Genomic DNA, 25,880 nt, shown 5'->3' with positions numbered 1-25,880 from the left:
CGGAAGAGCTGAGCCCCTCTGGCCTCCGGTTTGCCTCCCTGGAATGGAGTGGCTGGCACTGGGCACTTTTAATAGATGCACGTGGTGCCTGTAAATGGCAAAGATGAAGGACAGTTTACGTTGTTGCTGTTTAAAAACAAACGGCCGGAATTGGTCTGGCGGGCGGGCAGGAGCTGCCGTCACCCGTGCAGGAGCCCCGCTTGCTCCTCGAGGGAGGGGCCGAAGGCAGCTTCCCCTCCGTCCCGGAGACCCTGTTGCTCAGCCCTTTCTGACAGCGGTTATTGTCTTCGTTATCAGTTCTGCCCAGGATCTTACGGGCTTTTGTGACTCACTCTTTGAAAAAGGGTTTCTTTGCTGGATACTGTTTTATGGCCCTGAAAGGGCCCAGGCAGGGACTGGTGCTGGCCTCCATGGTGGTGGGAATCGGGGATCGCTTGTCTAATTTGCAGAGGGTTTGGTTATATTTGGATGCTGTGTTGGGACTCGGATATTTGTTCCTTTGTAAAATGCCACAATACAGGAGGAGTCAGTTGTTTTCCACTGAAATGTGGACTGAGGTCACTGCAGGTTCATACGTGGTTTTAGTTAAGTGGGGCAGCCTCGCAGCAGCTGCAGGTCTGGCGGCAGGGGTGGTGAGGGGCGCCCTGGGCACCGTGCTGGGCAGTCAGTGCAGGGGGCTCACTGCTGTCAATCACCTCTTGTCCCCTGCTTGGCCTGGCTCACTGCCGCTGCTCCCCGGGATCCCATCCTCCCTCCCTCCTGTATGTCGAGCATCGCTGTGCCAGCTCTGTGCTGTGCCGGGCAGTCCCGGGGCCAGCCCGCCCTGCCTGACCCGCCAGCCCGCTGACTCCAGCCCCGGCTTCGTCATCTGTTAAACCCGAGCTCGGCAGCGCTGTCCGCGGAACTGACTTGCCCGTCTGCCCCGTGGCGGCCTCCCCTAGCTTGGTGTGTCCCCGGGCCTACCTACCTGAGGTGGTTCCCCAGCCCCGACCTGCCGGCGCTGCATCTCAACAAACAACATCAAGGTCCCGAGTGGGGCCCTGCACCCCAAGCCTGAGCACCTTGTGTAGCGGTGGGGTTCTCCCCCCGGGCTTCCCAGGCTGTGCTGATGGCCAGCCCTCCCCAAGTCTGGGAGCGTGGCTCCTAGATTCCCGGATAGTGACCGCGGTCGCCTGCGGAGAGGGAGCGAGGGGGACAGGGCTTCCCGCTGCCGCTGAGAGCCGGGGGCTGGTGATCCTGCAGCCTAGACTCCAGTCCTTTGCGCCCTCTTAGGCCAAGGACAGGTTCAAGTGACAGAATTAATCTTTATTCAGTGAATTCGGTAAGACTAAAAGTTTCCCCTTCCAGTCTCACCCCTAGAGAAAACCACTGCTAGTAGCTCGGTGTATGCCTTTTATATACTAATTGAGCCATTGACTCATTCACTTATTCGTTGATGGCTCAACACGTATTTGTGGAGTAGATCCTATGCGTGGCCAGGCCCCGTGCTGGGGCTGAGGATGCAGCCCTGTATTCCCAGTGGAGCATCAGGGCATCTCTCCCGGATGAAGGGAGGTGAGGGCCAACCTCACAGTCTAACCACGGTCCTCACGGGCAGTGGGAGGTGTTTCAGAGCAGGTGTGGACCGGCTCAAGCTCATTTCCACTCCTGCCTAAATCGTTCCTAAATTTCGCTTGCATTCTGTTGCCTCTGTTGCAGTGTTCTCTCTATCTTGTGAGGTGCATTCTGGCGAACGAAATACCCTCGGCAGGAGAGCCATGTCCCTGGGAGGCTGGGGTCCGTGGGTCGGGGGACGTGGTTAGGGCCTAGCGGGGAGCTCCTTGGGCATCTCGGGTGTTTCCAAGCGCTTCCCTGAAGGGTGTCGCTAGGGAGGGGTTCTAGCGGTCCCCGTTTTCTCTGCAGTGCATTCAGGGGAGTCTCAGAGGAAGATGGATCGTTGTGCAGTAGGGTTTGTCTTCCCACGGGAGCAGTGCTGTTGCTGGGAGTTGCAGCCCTGTCCAGAGACTTGGCAACAGATCGGTGAAAGCTTGACCCAGTTGCAGAGCATGAGGGTCAGTAGTCCCCACCACCGGGAGGTCAGCTCTGCTGAGGCCCCTGGCGTCTGTCCTGGCTGCTGACACTGGTCGGTTGAATGACTGAATGACAATGTCAGATGACAAAGCTGTGCTTTGTGGGCGCTGCTGGAATGTTGGGGAAGAGGCCTGAGGCCGGCGGTGGTGCGCCTGCTCTGCTCCTGGCCCCATGTGATGGCTCCAAGCCTCTGCTGTGGCCGGCCTCCTCTGTAACATGGGGACATTATGAGGACCTGCCCAGAGAGGGACACAGGGAGGGTCCAGCGGGCGTGAGCTGCTGTTCTTTGGTCAGGCAAGTTCTGCCTTGAGTTGAGCCAGAAGGCTCCTCCGACGTGGCCACCCTGTGGCTACCGCAGGACCTCTGGGAGGTCGGATCTGTCTCCTGTGGGAGGGCCCTTCAGGGCTGTTCTTTCTTCAGTCATGGCTTCTGGAAGCTTGTGGAGCGGGTGCCCGGCCAAGCCAGGCTTGGAACTGGGCGCCTTGCATTGGGAAAGGCGTCAGTTCTGGGTTTTCCTTCTGTTCCTGTGGCAGCCTGCAGACAGGGGTCTGGCTGGTGGCTGTTCTCTCTGTTCCAGTGCTTATTGACTGTGGAGTGACCTCTGGCTTGGGGGCCACGCAGACCCTTTGCGGGAGCAGCCCCGGGGGGGAGGGCACTCATTTCCCACTCAACGCTTCTCTGGAAGCAGGACTTGACGTTGGGGGAAGGTGAGCAGGTAACGCGTCGGGGTGTCGCTTTGGGATCGGGTGATTTTGCTGCTCAGCACGGGACTGCTGGGGAGAGGGTGCCGGGTGCAGCCCGTGTGTCCTTCCCTGTGTGTTCAGTGGGTGCCCCCAGGCTGCTCTCTGCCCCAGAGATGAGAGAATGGGGTGTCCAGGGGGTCCCGGCTCCCTGGGCTGAGTGATGGAAGCCCAGGTTGGGGGCAGGTTGAGAGGGTCCTGACAGCGTCAAGGCCGAGAGTGTGTGTGTGGGTCCTGAGTGTGGGGTGGGGGGAGGTAAGGGGGTCTCACCAGGAGTACAGGGATCTCAGGGGCCGTGGCTACCTCCCTCTGGGGGAGGGGCGTGGCCGCCTTACCTGGACCGCCCCCCCCGCACCTCCCCTGGCCCCGTGACTGCCCACAGAGCCCTGGACCACTTGAGTGTGAATACCTGTTTTGGCCAAGAGTTTAATTGCGATCAAGAGGAGGGGGATTGTTTGGTAACCAGCAAACGAGCCTGTCCGAGCTTTAAAGCAGCGAGCAGGGTCATGCAGCTCAGGGTCACGGAAAAAGGCAGCAGTCTTCTGTTAAAAATGCTGAAATCACTGGAGGAGGATTGCAGACACATGAATTAACTTGCAGAATGCAAATAATATGGAGTCTGCAAAACTAAGGGGGTGACAAGCGTCATTCACGCGTCCCTCCCACTTTCCTCTGCTTCGTCTCTGCACACTCACCTCCTGCTCTGGGGCCCGCCAGCATCGCTCCCTGAAATCCTGCAGGGACAACCTGTAACTCTTCCTGTCAGCGGAGGCCCCGGGTTCCTGCGCCTTGCTGCAGGAGGTGGACCCTTCGCCCTGCCCTCCTCCACCCCCCACCCTGCCCCCGACGGAGGTTCCCAGTTCAGGATGTGCTTCGGACACTCGCTTGACCATTTCATGAAAGGTTGCAGTTTATATATTTCTGCACTTAAAAAAAATCGTGGTAAAATAGACGTGTCATAAAATGTACTCTTTTAACTGTTTTTCAACGTGCAGTTCAGTAGCGTTAAGAACGTTCACATCCTTGAGCAACCCTCCCTCTCCAGAACGTTTTCCTCCTGCAGAACAAGACTCTGCACCCATGAAGCACTAACTCCCCATCCCCCGCCCCCCAGCCCCTGGCAGCCTCCATTCTCCTTTCCGTCTTGGAATTTGACTAATTTAAGTACCTCATATAAATGGAATTATCCAGAACTTGTCTTTTTGTGACTGGCTTATCTCACGCAGCCTAATGTCTACAGCGTTCATCCACGTTGTAACATGGTAGAATTTCCTTCCTTCTTTAAGGTTGAATGATATTCTGTTGTGTGGATGGACCCCATTTTGTATGTCGGTCCATCTGTGGATGGATGCTGGGTTGTTTCCACTTTTTGGCTACTGTGAATAATGATACCTGCACTTTTTATTTATTTATTTATTTATTTATTTATTTTTTCTTGCGTTATGCGGGCCTCTCACTGTTGTGGCCTCTCCCATTTGCGTAGCACAGGCTCCGGACGCGCAGGCTCAGTGGCCATGGCTCACGGGCCCAGCCGCTCCGCGGCATGTGGGATCTTCCCGAAACGGGGCACGAACCCGCGTCTCCTGCATCGGCAGGCGGACTCTCAAGCACTGCGCCACCAGGGAAGCCCGATACCTGCACTTTTAATTGGGTCTGATTCATCAACTGACCTGCTTTAAACAATTAAAAAATGATGAAAGGAATACATAAGCTTTCTCAGAAGTGTCAGTCAAACCTAGCACGTATTTGTGATAGGGAAGGTACAGAAAGCCACAAAGAGGGAAATAAAATAATCTGTGATTACTGCCTACAGATATACGTGCATAGGCCACCATCAAAAAGTCTATAAATAATAAATGCTGGAGAGGGTGTGCAGAAAAGGGAACCCTCCTACACTGTTGGTGGCAATGTAAATTGATACAGCCACTGTGGAGGACAGTATGGAGGTTCCTTAAAAAACTAAAAATAGAGTTACTGTATGATCCAGCAATCCTACTACTGGGCATATATCCAGAAAAGATGGAAACTCTATTTTGAAAAGATACATGCACCCCAATGTTCATAGCAGCACTATTTGCAATAGCCAAGACATGGAAGCAACCTAAATGTTCATTGACAGGGGAGTGGATAAAGCGGATGTGGCACATATATACAATGGAATATTACTCAGCCATAGAAAAGAATGAAATAATGTCATGTGCAGCAACATGGATGGACCTAGAGATTATTATATTAGTGAAGTCAGAGAAAGACAAATATCATATGATATCACTTATCTGTGGAATCTGAAAAAATATACAAAGGAACTTATTTGCAAAACAGAAATAGACTCACAGACTTCGAAAACAAACTTATGGTTACCAAAGGGCAAAGGTGGGGAGGGATACATTGGGAATTTGGGATTGACATATACACACTACTATATATAAAATAAACAACAAGGACCTACTGTATAGCACAGGGAACTATATTCAATATCTTGTAACTATCTATAATGGAAAAGAATCTGAAAAAGAAATATATATCTCTATATCTCTCTCTCTATATCTATATATATATATCTGAGTCACTTTGCTGTACACCTGAAACATTATATATCAATCATACTTCAATTAAAAAAAAAGAAAAACAAGAACAGAGCAATTACTCCAAAAAAATGATATACATGTATACATGTAAATGCATATATTTTAAATAAAATTGTCATCAAAGGGACTAATAATACACAGGTTTTTTTTTTTTTTTTTTGTGGTACGCAGGCCTCTCACCGCTGTGGCCTCTCCCATTGTGGAGCACAGGCTCCAGATGTGCAGGCTCAGCGGCCATGGCTCACGGGCCCAGCCACTCCGCGGCATGTGGGATCCTCCCGGACCTGGGCACGAATCTGTGTCCCCTGCATCGGCAGGCAGATTCTCAACCACTGCGCCACCAGGAAAGCCCATAATACACAGTTTTATATGTTGTTTTTTTCACTTACAATATCATGATTACTTTTTGATTATTAAATAATCTTAGAGAATATGATTTTTTTCTCATTTTATCTGAATGAGCCATAGATTATTTAAATACTCCTATTATTGAACATCTGGTGGTTTCTTATTTTTGACTCTTATAAATAATGTTCTAATGAGTATTCCTGCAAATAAAGTTTGCTTCCATCTTTGATATATTGCTAAATAGATTCAAAAGTGGCATTCCTGGGGCAGAGGTGGATGTGGACATTTTTAAGGCTCTTGACACACAAAGTTAGAGAAAATTGCCTCTTAGCTGTACTGATTTATAACCTTTCAGCAAGGTAGAGTGTTCCTTTCACCACAGTTTCATCAGCATTGAGTCTTTTATTTTTTAAACATCTTTATTGGATTATAATTGCTTTACAATGTTAGTTTCTGCTGTATAGCAAAGTGAATCAGCTATATGCATACGTATATCTCCGTATCCCCTCCCGCTTGTGTCTCCCTTCCACCCTCCTTATCCCACCCCTCTAGGTAGTCGCAAAGCACGGAGCTGATCTCCCTGTGCTATGCGGCTGCTTCCCACTAGCTATCTATTTTACATTTGGTAGTGTATGTATGTCAGTGTTACTCTCTTACTTCGTCCCAGCTTACCCTGCCCCCTCCCCACATCCTCAAGTCCATTCTCTACGTCCGTGTCTTTTTTCCTGTCCTGCCCCTATGTTCATCAGAACCATTTTTTTTTTTTTTTTTTAGATTCCGTATATATGTGTTAGCATACGGTATTTGTTTTTCTCTTTCTGACTTACTTCACTCCGTATGACAGACTCTAGGTCCATCCACCTCACTACAAATAACTCAATTTTGTTTCTTTTTATGGCTGGGTAATATTCCATTTTATATATCTGCCACATCTTCTTTATCCATTCATCTGTCAGTGGACACTTAGGTTGCTTCCATGTCCTGGCTATTGTAAATAGTGCTGCAATGAACATTGTGGTACATGACTCTTTTTGAATTATGGTTTTCTTAGGGTATATGCCCAGTAGTGGGATTGCTGGGTCGTATGGTAGTTCCATTTTTAGTTTTTTAAGGAACCTCCATACTGTTCTCCATAGTGGCTGGATCAATTTACATTCCCACCAACAGGGCAAGAGGGGTCCCTTTTCTCCACACCCTCTCCAGCATTTATTGTTTCTAGATTTTTTGATGATGGCCATTCTGACCAGTGTGAGGTGATACCTCATTGTAGTTTTGATTTGCATTTCTCTAATGATTAGTGATGTTGAGCATCTTTTCATGTGTTTGTTGGCAATCTGCATATCTTCTTTGGAGAAATGTCTATTTGGGTGTTCTGCCCATTTTTGGATTGGGTTGTTTGTTTTTTTGATATTGAGCTGCATGAGCTGCTTGTAAATTTTGGAGATTAATCCTTTGTCAGTTGCTTCGTTTGCAAATACTTTCTCCAGTTCTGAGGGTTGTCTTTTCATCTTTTTAATGGTTTTCTTTGCTATGCAAAAGAAACTTTTAAGTTTCATTAGGTCCCATTTGTTTATTTTTGTTTTTATTTCCGTTTCTCTAGGAGGTGGGTCAAAAAGGATCTTGCTGTGATTTATGTCATAGAGTGTTCTGCCTATGTTTTCCTCTGAGAATTTTATAGTGTCTGGCCTTACATTTAGGTCTTTAATCCATTTTGAGTTTATTTTTGTGTATGGTGTTAGGGAGTGATCTAATTTCATTCTTTTACATGTAGCTGTCCAGTTTTCCCAGCACCACTTATTGACGAGGCTGTCTTTTCTCCATTCTATACTCTTGCCTCCTTTATCAAAGATAAGGTGACCATATGTGCGTGGGTTTATCTCTAGGCCTTCTGTCCTGTTCCATTGATCTATATTTCTGTTTCTGTGCCAGTACCACACTGTCTTGACTACTGTAGCTTTGTAGTGTAGTGTGAAGTGCAGGAGCCTGATTACTCCAGCTCCATTTTTCTTTCTCGAGATTGCTTTGGCTATTTGGGGTCTTTTGTGTTTCTATACAAATTGTGAAATTTTTTGTTCTAGTTCTGTGAAAAATGCCATAGGTAGTTTGATAGGGATTGCATTGCATCTCTAGATTGCTTTGGGTAGTATAGTCATTTTCACAATGTTGATTCTTCCAATCTAAGAACATGGTATAGCTCTCCATCTGTTTGTATCATCTTTAATTTCTTTCAACAGTGCCTTATAGTTTTTTGCATACAGGTCTTTTGTCTCCTTAGGTAGGTTTATTCCTAGGTATTTTATTCTTTTTGTTGCAATGGTAAATGGGAGTGTTTCCTTAATTTCTCTTTCAGATTTTTCTTCATTAGTGTATAGGAATGCAAGAGATTTCTGTGCATTAATTTTGTATTCTGCTACTCTACCAAATTAATTGATTAGCTCTAGTAGTTTTCTGGTGGCACCTTTAGGATTTTCTATGTATAGTATCATGCCATCTGTAAACAGTGACGGTTTTACTTCTTTTCCGATTTGGATTCCTTTTATTTCTTTTTCTTCTCTGATTGCTGTGGCTAAAACTTCCAAAACTATGTTGAAATAAGAGTGGTGAGAGTGGACATCCTTGTCTTGTTCCTGATCTTAGAGGAAATGGTTTCAGTTTTTCACCATTGGAAACCATGTTGGCTGTGGGTTTGTCATATATGGCCTTTATTATGTTGAGGTAGGTTCCCTCTATGCCTACTTTCTGGAGAGTTTGTTTCTTTTTTTTTTTTTTTGCGGTACGTGGGCCTCTCACAGTTGTGGCCTCTCCCGTTGCAGAGCACAGGCTCAGTGGTCATGGCTCATGGGCCCAGACGCTCCACGGCGTGTGGGATCCTCCCGGACTGGGGTACGAACCCGTGTCCCCTGCATCGGCAGGCAGACTCTCAACCACTGCGTCACCAGAGAAGCCCTCTGGAGAGTTTTTAATCATAAATCGGTGTTGAATTTTGTCAAAAGCTTTTTCTGCATCTATTGAGATGATCATATGGTTTTTATCCTTCAATTTGTTAATATGGTGTATCACATTCATTGATTTGCATATATTGAACAAGCCTTGCATCCCAGGGGTAAATCCCACTTGACCGGGGTGTATGATCCTTTAATGTGCTGTTGGAGTCTGTTTGCTAGTATTTTGTTGAGGATTTTTGCATCTGTGTTCATCACTGATATTGCTCTGCAGTTTTCTTTTTTTGTGACATCTTTGTCTGGTTTTGGTATCAGGGTGATGCTGGCCTCATAGAATGAGTTTGGGAGTGTTCCTCCCTCTGCTATATTTTGGAAGCGTTTGAGAAGGACAGGTGTTACCTCTTCTCTAAATGTTTGATAGAATTCTCTTGTGAAGCCATCTGGTCCTGGGCTTTTGTTTATTGGAAGATTTTTAATCACAGTTTCAATTTCATTACTAGTGATTGGTCTGTTTATATTTTCTATTTTTTCTTGGTTCAGTCTTGGAAGGTTGTGTTTTTCTAAGAATTTGTCCATTTCTCCCAGGTTGTCCATTTTATTGGCATATAGTTGCTTGTAGTAATCTCTCATGATCCTCTGGATTTCTTCAGTGTCAGTTGTTACTTCTTTTTCATTTCTAATTCTGTTGATTTGAGTCCTCTCCCTTTTTTTCTTGATGAGTCTGGCTAATGGTTTATCAATTTTGTTTTTCTTCTCAAAGAACCAGCTTTTACTTTTATTGATCTTTGCTATTATTTCCTTCATTTCTTTTTCATTTATTTCTGATCTGATCTTTATGATTTCTTTCCTCCTGTTAACTTTGGGGTTTTTCTTTTCCCTAATTGCTTTAGATGTAAGGTTAGGTTGTTTATTTGAGATTTTTTCTTGTTTCCTGAGGTAGGATTGTATTGCTATAAACTCCCTTCTTGAACTGCTTTTGCTGTATCCCACAGGTTTTGGGTTGTCGTGTTTTCATTGTCACTTGTTTCTAGGTATTTTTTGATTTTCTCTTTGATTTCTTCAGTGATCTCTTGGTTATTTAGTAGCATATTGTTTAGCCTCCATGTGTTTGTATTTTTTACATTTTTTCCCCCTGTGATTGCTATCTAGTCTCATAGGGTTGTGGTCAGAAAAGATACTTGATACAATTTCAGTTTTCTTAAATTTACCAAGGCTTGATTTGTGACCCCAGATATGGTCTATCCTGGTGAATGTTCCATGAATACTTGAGAAGAAAGTGTATTCCGTTGTTTTTGGATGGAATGTCCTATAAATATCAATTAAGTCCATCTTGTTTAATGTGTCATTTAAAGCTTGTGTTTTCTTATTTATTTTCATTTTGGACAATCTGTCCATTGGTGACAGTGAGGTGTTAAAGTCCCCTACTCTGATTGTGTTACTGTCGATTTCCCCTTTTATGTCTGTTAGCATTTGCCTTATGTATTGATGCGCTCCTATGTTGGGTGCATAAATATTTACAGTTGTTATATCTTCTTCTTGGATTGATTCCTTGATCATTATGTATGCCCTTCTTTGTCTCTTTTAATAGTCTTTATTTTAAAGGCTGTTTTGTCTGATATGAGAATTGCTACTCCAACTTTCTTTTGGTTTCCCTTTGCATGGAATATCTTTTTCCATCCCCTCACTTTCAGTCTTTATGTGTCCCTAGGTCTGAAGTGGGTCTCTTGTAGACAGCATATGTACGGGTCTTGTTTTTGTATTCATTCAGCCACTCTGTGTCTTTTGGTTGGAGCATTTAATCCATTGACATTTAAGGTAATTATCAATATGTATGTTTCTATTACCATTATCTTAATTGGTTTGGGCTTGTTTTTGTTGGTCCTTTTCTTCTCTTGTGTTTCCCACTTAGAGAAGTTCCTTTAGCATTTGTTGTAGAGCTGGTTTGGTGGTGCTGAATTCTCTTAGCTTTTGCTTGTCTGTAAAGCTTTTGATTACTCTGTTGAATCTGAATGAGATCCTTGCTAGGTAGAGTGTTCTTGCTTGTAGGTTCTTTCCTTTCATCACTTTAATTATATCATGCCACTCCCTTCTGGCTTGCAGAGTTTCTGCTGAGAAATCAGCTGCTAACCTTATGGGACTTCCCTTGTATATTATTTGTTGTTTTTCTCTTGTTGCTTTTAATAATTTTTCTTTGTCTTTAACTTTTGTCAGTTTAATTACTGTGTGTCTTGGCGTGTTTCTCTCGGTTTATCCTGTATGGGACTCTCTGTGCTTCCTGGACTTGATTAACTATTTCCTTTCCCATATTAGGGAAGTTTTCCATTATAATCTCTTGAAATATTTTCTCAGACCCTTTCTTTTTCTCTTCTTCTTTTGGGACCCCTATAATTCGAATGTTGATGCGTTTAATGTTGTCCCAGAGGTCTCTGAGGCTGTCCTCAATGCTTTTCATTCTTTTTTCTTTATTCTGCCCCGTGGCAGTAATTTGCACCATTTTATCTTTCCGCTCACCTATCCATTCTTCTGCCTCAGTTAATCTGCTATTGATTCCTTCTAGAGTATTTTTAGTTTCAGTAATTGTGTTGTTCATCACTGTTTGCTTGCTCTTTAGTTCTTCTAGCTCCTTGTTAAATGTTTCATGTATTTTCTCCATTCTCTTTCCGAGATTTTGGATCATCTTTACTATCACTACTCTGAATTGTTTTTCGGGTAGGTTGCCTATTTCATCTTCATTTATTTGGTCTTGTAGGTTTTAACCTTGCTCCTTCGTCTGTAACATATTTTTTTTGTCGTTTCATTTTTTTTTTCCTTTTTTTACGGGTCGGGCTGTATTCCTGTCTTACTGGTTGTTTGGCCTGAGATTTCCAGCGCTGGAGTTTGCAGGCAGTTGAATAGAGCAGGGTCTTGGTGCTGAGATGAGGACCTCCGTGAGGCCTCAGTCCTACTGGTATTCCCTGGGGTCTGAGGTTCTCTGTTAGTCCATCGGTTTGGACTCGTAGCCCCCACTACAGGAGCTTGGGCCCGACCTCCGGCCTGGGAACCAATATCCCGTGAGCTTCATGGCATGGTAAAAAAAAAAAAAAGAAAGAAAGAAGAAAAGGAGCAGTACAATATCAAAGAATAAAATACCAAATAAAGTTAGAAAGATAAAAAATATATTAGGAAAAATAAAACTGTAATTGAAACAGCCAGTCACTGGGGCTTTCTCCTGTCCCCTAGGTGTCTGTGGTCCCTCACCGGTGCCTGGTAGGTGCCCTAGTTGTGAGGAGATGTGAATTCGCATCCTCCTAGTACGGCACCTTGACTCCACCCCTCAGCATTGAGTCTTACGTCAATTTTTTTTTAAGTTTAGAATTGGCTTCAAAGTGGAAGACCTTGCATGTAAATATTTAAATAATCCTAAAAATTTAGGAAGAGACAGACAGGACCACCAGAACCAGAATGATGACACTGATGGGGATGTAAGGGACAGACCCCTGGGGGTGTGTTTGCTGGGGAGCAGCTGGCTTTGCCTTCTTCCTCCTGTGTCACCTTTGCTCCAGAGCCCATGGAGAATCCCCTCCAAATGCACGTGATGCTCCCCGCTCGTGGCTGCGGCCGGGCTTCCATGTACCTTCTTGGTGTGGGTGCTGGGCTGGATGCAGGGGCCGCCGCCCCCTTCTGTCCTCACGGAGCTCACGGTCCAGGGGTGCTTCTTGGTCGGGGCGGGACTTCCCTCATGGTGCCAGCCCAGCCCGAGTTTCTGCTCGTTGCCGTGCCATGCTCACGCCTATGCCTACGTGTTTCCACATGGTTCAGGGTAAACCTAATGAAACGAGAAATGACATAGTGGGCTGTGCCCTTGCTGGATAGGAAGTCATGATAAAGGGAAGCCGAGTGCAGGGGACAGATGTCACTCTGCCTCAGGCTGTCTGTGTGCCCTGGATGGCCGGATTAGGGGATTTGTTCCTGGAGATGCTTTGGGGTAGAATTTGGACCGAAAATGAAATTTGCGCTTGTTTGATCTGTTTGGTATCTGGGCTTGGACTGAGGTGGGCTCTGGTTGTGAGGTCTCTCTGAGCGATGACCATGCCGCCTTCTCTGTGCTTGGCCTGCGGCCGGGACCCCCCGTGGGTGAGAGGACCCTCTGGTGGTTTTGTTTCTGCGGGTCATCCCTCTGAGCCTCTCGTTGTGCAGGGGACACCCTCCGGAAGCCTCGCCTTCAGAAGTCTCTCACGTGGTACCTGGACGATTTGTTCTTCACGATGTATCCCTCCCTGGAGAAGTTTGAGGAGGAGCTTCTGGAACTTGTGATCAGCGATCACTTCCGGGAGGTACAGTCTTGGGTCGGGGGAGTTAGTCTGAGCAGTGCAGGTGGAAACGGCAGGCGGAGCTGGGGAGCTCCCGGCCTCTCAAGCCCCCAGGTGGGTGGTCCAGCCCCTGGTGACACCTGTGGTCCTGTGTTTCGTCTCTTTGTGGCTGAAGAGGGACACTAGCCCATTGTCTTTATTTTTTTTAATTTTTAAAAAATTTTTATTCTTTGGCTGGGTCACGTTATTTACTTTTGGCCGCGACCCATGGCACGTGCCATCTTAGTTGCCCGACCAGGGATTGAACCTTCACCCCCTGCAGTGGAAGAGCGGAGTCTTAACCACTGGACCACCAGCGAAGTCCCACTAGCTCATTGTCTTAACTTTGATATTGACGAGGGTGCTGTTATCCTGAGACATTAATTAGCATTCACTTCGCTGTAACTTAATCAGTCCTCATTTAAAAGTAAATTAAATCACCAAATGAGCATAGGAAAACCTGTAAAATAATCCACATTTACGAGGGACAGTTTGAGGATATTTCCAAGGAGACGACTAGGGGTCTCAACCACCTTGCCCCATCGAAGCAGTTTACTGTGAGCGGTGCTCCCTCTAACACTGCTCAGTTTTGCCCGTGTGACGCCATCCTGCAGACTCCGCACCGTGATGCCTTGTCCCCACTGTGGGCCTTTGAGCACATGGCCCACTTTCCTGCATGTTCTTCATCTGGATCCGTGCACGACCCCTCTCAGGTTTCATGTCTCATTGCAGACCTGTTGCCCTGAGGGGCTGCCCTGCCCAAGCTGCAGGCAGCGTCCCCCTTCCTCCCCGCCAGGCGCGCTCTCTGGCGCATCACCCTGCTTCTTTTCTCTGGGTGCTTGGCCCTCTCGGAGAGCACCTGGTTTCCTTACTGTTTATGGGTGGATTGTCGGTCCCTCTCTGGAGTATTTGCACCAGGAGGACAGGGACTTGGTTTGCTTTACCACGGCACCTGATGTGCCTAAAACAGTCGGCACATAGTAGGTCTTTAACATGTATTTGTGAGAATGAATGTGCAGTCAGTGGATGCCCATCCTCGTTGTCTGTGAAGTTAGCAAATTATTGACACACACACACACACACACACACACACACACACACACACACACACACACACACACACACACACACGAATGTGTGTACACGCACGAATAAGGTGTTCTTTTCTTTTGCTCTCTACCCGTTCTTGAAAATGTTGTTCTACGTAATGTAGCCTCATGTGAAACAGAAACACAAAGCAGAGAAGAGGACTGAAATAGCATCATACATTTTCTTGGCATAGTTCCTGCTGTTTTCTTATTGCTCAGAAAAGATTGTCTGAGGGTAGAAAGATGTTTACGAGCATTATTGTTGAATTTTATATATTCCCGTAAAGATCACTTTATTATGTGTTTTTACTCTCTTTGTATTTTTGTTCCCATCCAACTGGCAGATGCTCTGTTATCACCTTCATTTTATTTTCATTACTCAGAGACTAATGGGCTGAATTTACATCTATTCAGCATGATTAATGGGCAATGAAGAAAACTCGAAAATTCAGGGATCATTTTGCAACAATCACATAATTTAATAAACAATAATAGCCTGGAGGAATATCCTTGCTCATTTTTTAGGGCGCCTGTACGTTTTTTTTTTTTGTTAAGATGAAAACACTTTAATATCCAGGGATCACTTTGGGGCAGACTTACTGCCTAAATATGCCCACTCTTCCTGCGGCCTTGTCCGCCCCAAGTCTCAGGTGTCTGTGCTGGGGGAGGGCAGAGGTGTTGAAGCTCGCTGTGTTCAGCCTCGGTCAGGGCCTGCCCTTGACTCCGGGACCTCTCACTTCTTGGAGCCCACTTGGAGCTCACTTCCTCTCACTGTTGGAGGTGCTAGGGCCCCTGGTTGCTGGTTTGCTGCGTCTTGAGAATTGTAGCTCAACCTTGGAAACCCGGAGCGAGAGTTAGCTGATTCAGGCATCTAAGGGGTGTATTGCTCTACAAGGTGATGCTACGTAAGAAATCCCCAGAGCACCTAGAAAATGCCCTAAGGCCAGTCTGCTCTGATTGGATGGTGCTTCACTAAGCTCCATCTGGTCTGGAATGTCTGAAACCTCTGTTCTAGTTTCTTCTCTCTGCTGCGGCTCTCTGCTGGGAGTTTTTCTGGCGAGCTCCCTCCTTCCTCCGCACCGACCTTATTCTGTGCCATGTGTGCTTTTCCTAGGCGGGCAGCCCGCTGGACAGTGGTGCCCTGGAGATCTTGGAGCGGCGCCTGTGCGTGGGCGTGCACAACGGGCTGGGCTTCGTGCAGAGGCCACAGGTGGTGGTGCTGGTGCCTGAGCTGGAGGTGGCCTTGACGCACTCTGCCAGCTTCAGCCGGAAAGTTGGCGCCTCTTCGAAGGCCAGGTATTTCCCCCGGGGTCCCAGGTCGCGGCCCGCGTGGAGTTAGGAGGTGCGGGTGGGCACCTGACCAGGGATCAGAGTGAAAGGCAGTTGTTCTTACACGCGAGGTGTGCACTCATCCACCTGGGTTCTTCCCCGGTGCCTTTGATTCCTCTTGCTTAGTCGTCCCCATCAGGAGCAGACCTCAGTGTTGTGAGGTTGGAAAGATCCTGGTTTTTGTGCCACGACGGGTTTTGGAGTTAGCATTACAGATGCTTCCAGCTATGGAGCCCTGGCATGCTTTCCTCCAGATGTGCCCTGTGATCCCTTTCTCACATGACACAGAACCAGAGGGCAGTAAGTTCTGCCGCCCTGTTCAGTCCTGTGCTTCTCAAATCACAATCAGAGACATCGCCTAGGGGTTCCATATGTGAAGCTGGACAGAAGCCGGCCTTGGAGGGGGCACCTCCCTGGAGACCTTCCATCCTCCTGATACCAGTGCTGGCAGTTTGGGAAAGTGTTGATTGCGGCACCTAAGAAAGGCTCTGGTTTGGGAAATTACCTTGATGGCCAAACACCCAGAAGGGCTCAGTGCCATTGCTTGGGGGACTCACTGTACCAGACTGCAGCAGCAGCACCCGGTGTGGCGGCGCCCGAGCTGATGGCGGGTGGGGTGCCAGGCAGCAGGAGCACCGCCTGACATGCTCCCTCTGTGTGTTCTCGGCGCAGATCTGGAAACCACACTCTGGTCTTGAGAAGCCGCCTCCAGCTCCCTGAGATGGTCTGTCAGCCCGCGTTCACCATCGTCTTTCAGCTGGAGTACGTGTTTAACAGCCCTTCGGGAGCGGACGGCAACGTAAGAACCATCAGCTTGTCTTGCGTGCCGCCCGGCGACGGGCTCTATGCACGCAGGATAAGCATAGTCACCATTAATTTTTCTTCCGTTAAAAGCAGTGTAATTATTATTAACAATATGGATAACAAGCGTGGAATATGATTCTAGAAAACACTTGTTCCAAGTGATAGCTTTGTTCTAATCATTTCCCATCTTTATGGTAATAGTACATACATTCTTCTGGCAGATGGTATAAACAGTTCAATAGGCATCATGCATCATAATATCATTAATTCATAATTATTGAATCAATGATTATTTTGAAAAAATGAGACCATTTTAATGCATTTTTCAAATGATACTGAGTGTAGTAAAGCTTGAATCTGCACAAGAAATGAATGTTTTCTTAGAGTGGACTTTGTATGTGTCCACATCAGAGCCAAGAGTAAGAATTATAGGATTCAGTTGGAAGAAACGTAACAAAGAGACATCATTTACATCATTGATGCAGATTTTTCGGAAAACCCAAGTCATGCTATTCTTAAGATTCAGATTTCTGTTTGAAAAAGCAAATATCAATTTAACAAGTAAATTAAAAAGAAAAAAAGGCCAACAAGACACCTTCTGTGGTGGTCAGTCTTCCTGCATCACCGTGCAGCTGCGGCAAGAGCAGGGGGCTGGGAGCGGTCTTGGGGGGCCTTTGGAAGGAGAATGGGGTGTCGGCACAGCTGCTGTGTTAGTTTCTGATGTCCCCTGGTAGCAGTGAACTGACCTCTCTTATGTCCGTACCTCGTCGTGTAATTCAGAGTCCTAATCAGGTGAACAGACCCAGAGGCAGGTATTCTGAGTATAGCCGAACGAATGATGCCCGTTGTTCTCACAAAACTCTTGTTCCCAGCTCTGCTTTTCTTTCTTTGTTACCAGAAATTTCAGCTAAAATGCAACTGTATGCAGATATGCTTGTCAGCCCTGGGCAGGCACTCCGGGCCTGGGGTGGAGCTTTACCAGGAGGGAGGGTCTTCTGGGGCTTCCGCATCCTGGGGGGATGTTCGCCGGCTCAGGTGCAACGTCCCTGGTGCTGCCACTGGGCGTGGGCAGGGGGTCGGTACAGAGGGAGCCCCTGAGGAGCAGAGGGCCTGGCTCTCCACCCATTTACATTTAGATAGTGTCCCCTCGAGAACGTTAATTACAATTCGCTTGTGATTATAAAGCCTGTGTCCTGAAACCTTTATGTCTTACCCGACACTTGATTGTTATTTTTTAACTCTTCACTGAAATGCTTACCCGCTGACAGGTGGATCCGCCACGCGCTGTTGCTTGTGGAGCTCTTGAAATGTGGCTTGAAATAGCTCATCAGTTCTTTTTGATGTGGAGGTTTATCTTAACATGGAATATTGGATTCCGTTTTACTGTCATCAAGTGTACTTTCTTCAGTGTAATCTGGAGAGGAAATGTTCCTGTGTCTGAAATGAATTTCCGCACAAATTACTTGCTGCATGGAACAGTGAGGATGGGTTAGCATTCCGGGGGTGAAAGCCGAATCAGGCATTCCCACCACAACCAGACTTAGACGTACAGGAGAAAACTAGCCTCATGCTGTCGACATGGGCTCTCGCTCCTTCCCCGAGGAGTGTCCCAGGAGGGGACACGGCCCACAGGGCCTCCTGCAAGGTCAGGGCTCGGCCTTGGAGGGACGGGTCGCAGCTGGCATGCTGCTGCTTCCCTCTGCAGTCCATTATGGAGCGTGTCTTCGGGTGCATTCAGCCTTTCTCCCTTTTCTTTCCTTTTAAAAAACTCTATATGGTGGACAGGCCAAGTGTAAACAAAAGCAGACCGGATAGTAAAATAAGCCCCAAGGAGCTTCAGCAGTTACCCACTTTGTGGACAGTCTTGTTTTGTCCATACCCTCTTACACAACCCATTTTGGTTCATTTTGAAGCAAATTCCAGTCATAATTGCATCTGTTTTGATTATTGTAAACATTTCGGCATGTACATTCTTTTCTTTAAGACCTTTTTAATCATAGAGAATTTCAAATATAAAGATAGAAGCGTACGACAAACCCAATGAATGTACCCAGTCTCAGAAGTTATCAGCTCCTGGCCAGCCTTGTCTCTGCCTTTCTTTCCTGTCCCCATTCCTCCCAGGTTATTTTAGAGCAAATCCTAGACCCCGTGTCATTTCTTCCGTGGACAGTGCAGTAGATCTTTCCAAAAGATGGGGGTAAAACTTCCCTGCAATACCATCGTCACACCTCAAAAACTAAAACAAAGTTCTCGGTATCATCAGTCACCCAGCCTGCCTGGGTGTATGTTTTAAGTATTTTCCTTAATCAGAAATAGACCTTTGTGAGACTGTTCACTTTCAAGTGTTTATCTAGATCAGCGAGAGGCCATCTGGGCTAATAGTGCCTCCAGTGTATACCCAGTCACCTGAGTCTCAGAGGGTTTTCTTGGTCCTGAATGTTTTGGTAGTCGTTAGATACAAACTAGAAAAAAGTTTTCAGAAGACACACCCCTTGTTTGTAATCTGTCAGCCAGAACGACTAAAGCCTTTGTGATTTGTCTTTGGGTTAACTGTACTTCTGATCCAGACAACGTACCTTCTAGAAACTTGAGTCCATGGGGACAGTGCACCCACAGCAGATGGTCTGTTTGGAAATGCCGTGAGCTTTGCAAGTGTGGCCTCCAGAAATGTTTGCTGTTTGAATAAAGCTGATAAAGCAGACTGCCTAGAACATAAGAGTGACGTGGAAAGAAGGTAGCTGTAAAAATAACCAGACCCAGTGTCCTTTGCTGCGTTTTTATGTCAGAATAAGTGCAGATTGCCGTGGGGCTGCGAGGTGTCAAAAGAGCTGTCTTCTGGGGAGTAACATAGCAAAATAACCCTCTCCCACATCTCTGGGAGGTCAAACTCTAATTTATTTATATATTTGCTAGTATTCTTTGAACAAAACAAGTTCATATAACAGAGATTTGAGTGCTTAACATAGGTATCGTGCCTGATTTACTCTGAAAATTACATAAATTTAAACTTTCTAGAACTTGGAAATACTGATGTCTCAAGGGTTCTCTGGAGAGCTTTCAAAATAACCCCGCCTTGGTCCCTGGAGCCAGGTCCGAGTCCTGATTGAGTCACCTTGCAGCTGTATATGCATTGCAGCCATACATCTCGCTGTGCTGCAGCTTGAGGCTGTCACCATCAGAGGCCCCCCCACCAAGCGGGCAGGACCTGCTGAGTTTCCGACTGTCTGCTTAGGTGTGGGTTGCTAAAGAAGAGGGAATTGGTGCAGAGTCTTCTATTTTGTCCTGAATGTTGGGTCTCCCTTATGGTTTTAGGAAAGATAACAATTCACTTTTTAAAAATTGTTTTTCTTTAATTTGTCTTTTTTAAAAAAATATTTTTTCATTGAGGAGAAATTCACATACCCTAATATGATTTTTAAAGTGTCCAATTCAGTGGTATTCTGACTTCCTTTTTTTTTTAAATGTCTTTTCTTCTTGTGGGAAAATACACATAAAATTTACCATCTTAACCATTTTAAAGTGTACAGTCAGTGGTATTAAGTACATTCACATTGTTGTACAACCATCACCGCCATCCATCCCCATAACTCTTTTCATCTTGTAAAACTGAAGCTCTGTGCCCATTAAACAAACTCCCCATTCTCCCCTCCTGCTAGCCCCTGGGAACCATGATTCTGCTTTCTGTCTTTATGATTTTGACTATTCTAAGTACCACATGTAAGTAGCATCATACAGTATTTGTCCTTTTGTGACTGACTTATTTCACTTAGTATAAGTCTTCAAGGTTCATCCATGTTGTAGCATATCACAGAATTTCCTTCCTTCTTAAGGCTGAATAATATTCCATTGCATGGATAGACCGCACTTGGGTTGCTTCCATGTTTTAGCTATTGAGAACAATGCTACTGTGACCATGGGTGTACAAGCATCTCTTTGAGACCTGCCTTCAATACTTTTTGTGTATATACCCCAAAGTGGAATTACTGGATCATACGGTAGTTCTATTTTTAACTTTTGAGGAGGCACCATTCTGTTGTCTATGGTGGCTACACCATCTTACCTTCCCACCAACAGTCCACATCCTTGCCAGTGCTCGTTGCTTTCTGTTCTTTGGATGGGAGCCACCATCCTAATGGGTGCGAAGCAGTGTCTCATTGTACTTTTGATTTGCGTTTACCTAGCGATTAGTGACGTTGACCATCTTTTCATATGCTTGTTGGCCACTTGTGTGTCTTATCTGGAGAAACGTCTAGGTTTCTTGCCAGTTTTTTATTGGGTTGTGGAGTTCTCTCTCTATTTTACATATCAATCCTTTATCAGATATACGATCTGCAAATATTTTCTCCCATTCTGGGGTTTCCCTTTTTACTCTGTTGATATTCATTTCACTTCCAGCCTGTATATGTCTTTGGTTCTCAGGTGGGTCTCTTATAGACAGTGTATAGTTGGATCCTGTGTTTTTAATCCATTCTGCCAGTCTCTGTCTTTTGATTGGAGAGTTTAATCCATTTACATTTAAAGTAATTTCTGATAAGGAAGGACTTACTTCTGTCATTGTGTTATTTATTTTTATGTGCTTAAAGTTTTTTTTTTTTTTTTTTTTTGGTCCCTGCATTACTGTTTTCTTTTGCATTTGGTTGATTTTCTTTGAAGTGAAATGTTTAAAGTCCTTTCTCATTTCCTTTTGTGTACATTCTATAGCTCAGTTCTTCGTGGTTATGGGGACTACATTTAGCATCCAGAAGTTATAACACTAATTTGAATTTGTACCACCTTAATTTCAATAACATACAAAAACTCTGTTCATTTGTAGCACCATCTCCCACCCTTTCGGTTGTTGATGCCACAGTATTACTTCTTTATACATTGTGTGCCCCAAACATAAAATAATAATGCTTTTCAATGTGTTATTCTCTTAAATTATGTAGAAAACAAGATGTGGAGTTACAAACCAAAGTTGTAGTAGCTTTTACACTAATAATTTGTTTTTTTCCTTTATATGTATTAGTGTTTTAAATCATGTAGACAACAAAAAGAGCAGTAACAAGCCACTGTTTCAATAATATTAGCTTTTATAATTGTCCATATATTTACCTTCATTGAGATTTTTTTTTCCCCATATGGCTTTGAGTTACTGTCTAGTGTCCTTCCATTTCACCCTGCAGGACTCCCTTGAGCATTTCTTGCAAGCAGGTCTAGTGATAATGAACTCCTTCAGCTTTTGTTTATCTAGGTATGTCTTAATTTATCCCTCACTTTTGAAGGAGAGTTTTGCCAGATATAGGATTCTTGGTTGACAGTTTTCGTTTTCCTTTTAGCACTTTGGTATGCTGGCTCACTGTCTCTGGCCTCAAGTTTCTGATGAGAAATGTGCTGATAATCTTATTGAGGATCCCTTTTATGTGACAGTTTGCTTCTCACTTTGCTTTCAATTTTTGCTCTTTGTCTTTGTCTTTTGAAAGTTTGATTACAGTGTATCTCAGTGTGGATCTCTTCAGGTCCATTGAGCTCCTTGGATGTTTATATTCATGTCTTTCATCAAATTTGGGAGGTTTTCAGCCATTATTTCTTCAGATACTCTCTCTGCCCCTTTCTCTCGCTTGTCTCCTGGGACTCCCAGGATGTGTATATTGGTCCAGTTGGTAGTGTCCCATAGGTCCCTTAAGTTCTTTCTGCACTTTTTTCTTTTTCAGACTCAGTAATTACCATTGTTCTGTCTTCAAGTTCATTGATTCTTTCTTCTGCATGTTTAAATCTGCCTTTGAATCCCTCCAGTGAATTTTTCATTTTTGGTTATTGTAATTTTCAGCTCCAGAATTTCTTTTTAGGTTTTCTGTCTCTTTATTGATATTTCCATTTTGTTCATACAGAGTTTTTGTCATTTTCTCCACATCTTCTTTTAGTTCTTTGAGCATCTTTAAGACAGTAGTTTTAAGGCCTTTGTCTAGTATATCTACCATTAGGTTGTTTTCAGGGACAGTTTCTGTTGATTTATTTTTTCCTTTGAATGGGCCATACTTTTCTGTTTCTTTGTATGCCTTGTGCTTTTGTTTTTGTTGTTGAACACTGGACATTTGGGTCTAATAATGTGGCAGCTCTGGAAGTCAGATCTGCCCATACCCCAGGGTTTGCTGTTTTTTATTATTATCCTTTTTTTTTTTTTTTTGGATTGCTATGGGCTTTCTGTGTGCTGAAGATCATCCAGAGGTATAAACTTAAGTTCTTAGGTCTTTTCTGAGCCTGTGCCTTTCCCTGGGCATGCATGGTCACTTTCTAATTTTCCACATACGTGCAGTTGTTTTTGAATGTCTGAGTCTTTAATGTCTGGCTCCCAAAAGAGGAAAAAGAAAAATGAAGGTGGAAAAGGCTCTGAGCCTTCAAATCCTCTGCAGCTGGAGGGAAGGTACAACAACACTGGTGCATTCCCCTTTCCTGGACCTCTGTGATCAGAAGCAGCAATCAGAGCATAGACGGGTGGGTTAGGGAGGGTGAGAGGGAGATGTAAGAGGGAGGGGATATGGCATATATGTATACATATAGCTGATTCACTTTGTTATACAGCAGAAATTAACACACCATAACTAAACCAATTATACTCCAATAAAGATGTTAAAAAAAAAAAATCAGAGCATGGATGCCCAATCTTTAGAGGAGGGGGTCTTTTTTCCCACCCTGGTTCCCACAAGCTGTGCACAGGCTGTGACAGGAACATGGGCACAGCTGTCTGCCCCCTGGCTGGGGTCGGGGTGGGGAGCTGCTGCTGGGCTAAGAGCTGAATTTGTCCCCAGTTGACCACAACTTACTGTCCAGTTCTTCCCCTGGAGGTTGCAAGCCATAAGTAGTCTCCCGAGTTCCAAAATAATTACACCAGACAGTTCTGGCAGAGCAGGTGTTGTCCAGTGGGGAGAGATTCCTGGTGTCTCCTGCTCCGCCTTCTTTGCAGGATCCTCTCCTGACTGACCTTTTGAAGTAAGTTTCTCTTTTTCTCCATCACTTCTTTGGTTTAGCACAATTCTACCCAGTCCCAAATCTCATAAATTACGGGTCTTCATCGTGGTTTGGTTTTGCCCCAGGAGTTTAAGGTGTGCTGCATCTAACATCTCCGACTTTAGTGCATCGTTCGGTATTTCTCACCAAAGGTGGAACAACTCACCTTTAATTCAGTGATATGAGCCCAGTAATGCTGCCTTGGGCGGAGCTGCCTCTCGTTTCCCCATTGGTGGTGTTTCCTTGGAGAGGATGAGGAAACGGCTTCCACTCCAGGCCCAAATGAGATGCTGGGATGGCAGCCCTGCCTCGCTTGTTTGTGGTTCCTTCTGCTCTGTTGACTTACAGGTCTCTGGTTAAACATGGAGCTGGTGTTCCTCTTTTACTTCTTCTGGAGATAAGACTGGTGATAGTAGGCTGTCACAGGTGAAAGTGCTCCTCTAATTGTCCCCTCCTTCTAACACCTGATAACACTTGTCAGGTTTTCACTTTGGGAACCAGCTGAAGGTTTCTTGCTCAAGTCGATTCCTCACACGGCTTCAGGAAATGATCTGGAGGAATCCCCTGTCCATTATTAATAATGGTGATTGCTCAGGATATTGGTATGCGATGCAAAGAAGCTTCCGTATTCTGCGGCATCCTTCCTTTTCTCTTGCAGCACCCCACCCGTAATCTCTGCTTTCCTGCTCAGGCAGTGTGCTTAGTTGCGGGGGTGGGGGGTGCGCATCTTACATCCTGTAGAATCAGAAAAGGGCCGATGCCTCCCACTCCTGGGAGCGAGGCAGGTGGAGTCATTCTGGGTGCAGGTGACAAAGAGCCTGTATAACTGCTGGACTTCCAGGGGCCACTTCTTTGGTGCAAATGCACGTCTCTGTAGGCGTGGGAGTTGAGACTCTTATGGTTACTAGAAACGGAAACTCCGTTCAGTCCAGCTTAAGCGACAGAAAGCGACTCTCTTGGCTCTCAGATCTGGCAAGCCGAGGAAGGGTCTGGTCTCAGGCACTTCAGGGGCTCACGTGATTGTTTTGTTCTTGAAGTAAAGCTTTTACCTTTGGTGACCTGTACAGGTCTACGCTTACTTCTGTGAGTTCTGACTAGTATCACCTGTGTCTCCCCCACCGCTTCCAAGGTGCAGAACCTCTGTACTCTTCCAGAAGTCCGCTCCTGTCCCTCCCAAGCAGTTCCCACCCCTTGTCAGCAATTGCTGGCTTGGTTTTTATCTTTAGAAACTTCATGAATTTTCTGTGACTGCTTACCAAATTACCACAAATTTGATAGGGTAAAACAATGGATATGTATTCTCTCATAGTTCTGGAGGCCAGAAGTCTGGAGTCAGTATCACAGGGCTGGAAACAAGGTGTGGGCAGAGCTGTGCTCCCTCTGGAGGCCACAGGGGAGGCTCCTTCCTGCCTTGCCGGCAGTCCTTGGCTGTGGCCCCATCCCTCCACTCTTGCAGGCCTGCATCTTCACGTCTCTGCTGCTCCACGTTGGCACGGCCCGCTCCTTGGTGTGTGTCTCAAACCCCGCTCTGCCTACCTCTAGTAAGGACACTCGTGACTGCGTTTAGGGCCAGCCAGGTAGTCCAGGATGATCTTTCCTTCCCAAGATCCTCAACTTAATCCCGTCTGAAAAGATCCCTTGACCTTACAAAGCAATGTTTACGAGTTCTGGGGATTAGGGCCTGATATCTTTGGGGGCCATTATTCAGCCCACGACAACCACAGAAGGGTTTTGCCTATTTTTGAACTTCATCTAAACGGAATAATGTAGAATATGCTTTATGTCTCTGGATTTCTCCCATCCAGCATAATGGTTTGGCATTCATTCATGTGGTTCATTCATTTTTTATTTTAAATTTTAAAATTTACTTATTTATTTATTTTTGGGCGTGTTGGGTCTCTGTTGCTGCGCGCGGGCTTTCTCTAGCTGTCGTGAGCGGGGGCTACTCCTTGTTGTGGTGCATGGGCTTCTCATTGCGGTGGCTTCTCTTGTTGCGGAGCACGGGCTGCAGGCACGCGTGCCTCAGTAGTCGAGGTACGTGGGCTCAGTAGTCGTGGCTCGTGGGCTCTAGAGCGTGGGCTCAGTAGTTGTGGTGCACGGGCTTCGTTGCTCCGTGGCACGTGGGATCTTCCCGGACCAGGGTTCGAACCCGTGTCCCCTGCATTGGCAGGCGGATTCTTAATGACTGTGCCACCAGGGAAGTCCCGGTTCATTTATTTTTATTGCTGAGTTTTCTGTCCTATGAATTTGTTTCTTCATTTTTCGCTTGATGGGCTTTTCTACTTTATGAATGGAGCTGCCCGAAATATTCTTGGGCAAGTCTTTTTACGGACATGTATTTTCATTTCTCTTTGGTAAATACTGTGGAGCAGAGTGGCTGGGTCACAGATAGATGTGCGCTTTCCTTTTAAGCAGTGCCAGCCTTTCCAGGTGGTCGCGCCAGCGCTGTCTGAGAGCTTCGTTGCTCTGCACGCTCACCAGCATTGGATTCTGCTTGTCATTTTAATTTTAGGCACTTTAGGGGTTGTGACCGTGGCTTTCCTTTGCATTTCCTTGGCGACCAGTGATACTGTGTACTTGTTTGTGTGTTTGTTGGCCGTTCCCAATCTGCCTTTGTCAAGTGGTCATTCCATTGTTTTGGGTTGTTTGCCTTTTT

At 45.7% G+C, this 25,880-nt stretch overlaps 1 protein-coding gene across 1 annotated transcript in view; it reads left to right on the top strand.

Annotated features, from left to right (window-relative positions):
- Positions 1-25,880, top strand: part of NPHP4 (nephrocystin 4) — a 129,225-nt gene that overhangs the window by 18,895 nt on the left and 84,450 nt on the right. Inside the window, exons 6-8 of the mRNA XM_007453275.1 lie at positions 12,865-13,001; positions 15,219-15,400; positions 16,106-16,232. Coding sequence (XP_007453337.1) covers positions 12,865-13,001; positions 15,219-15,400; positions 16,106-16,232 — 446 coding nt within the window. The remainder of the gene's footprint in view (positions 1-12,864; positions 13,002-15,218; positions 15,401-16,105; positions 16,233-25,880) is intronic.

Source organism: Lipotes vexillifer, unplaced genomic scaffold (genome assembly GCF_000442215.2).
Source record: "Lipotes vexillifer unplaced genomic scaffold, Lipotes_vexillifer_v1.1 scaffold575, whole genome shotgun sequence".
NCBI classification, from domain to species: Eukaryota; Metazoa; Chordata; class Mammalia; order Artiodactyla; family Lipotidae; genus Lipotes; species Lipotes vexillifer.
This window is presented reverse-complemented; position numbering and strand designations above follow the sequence as displayed.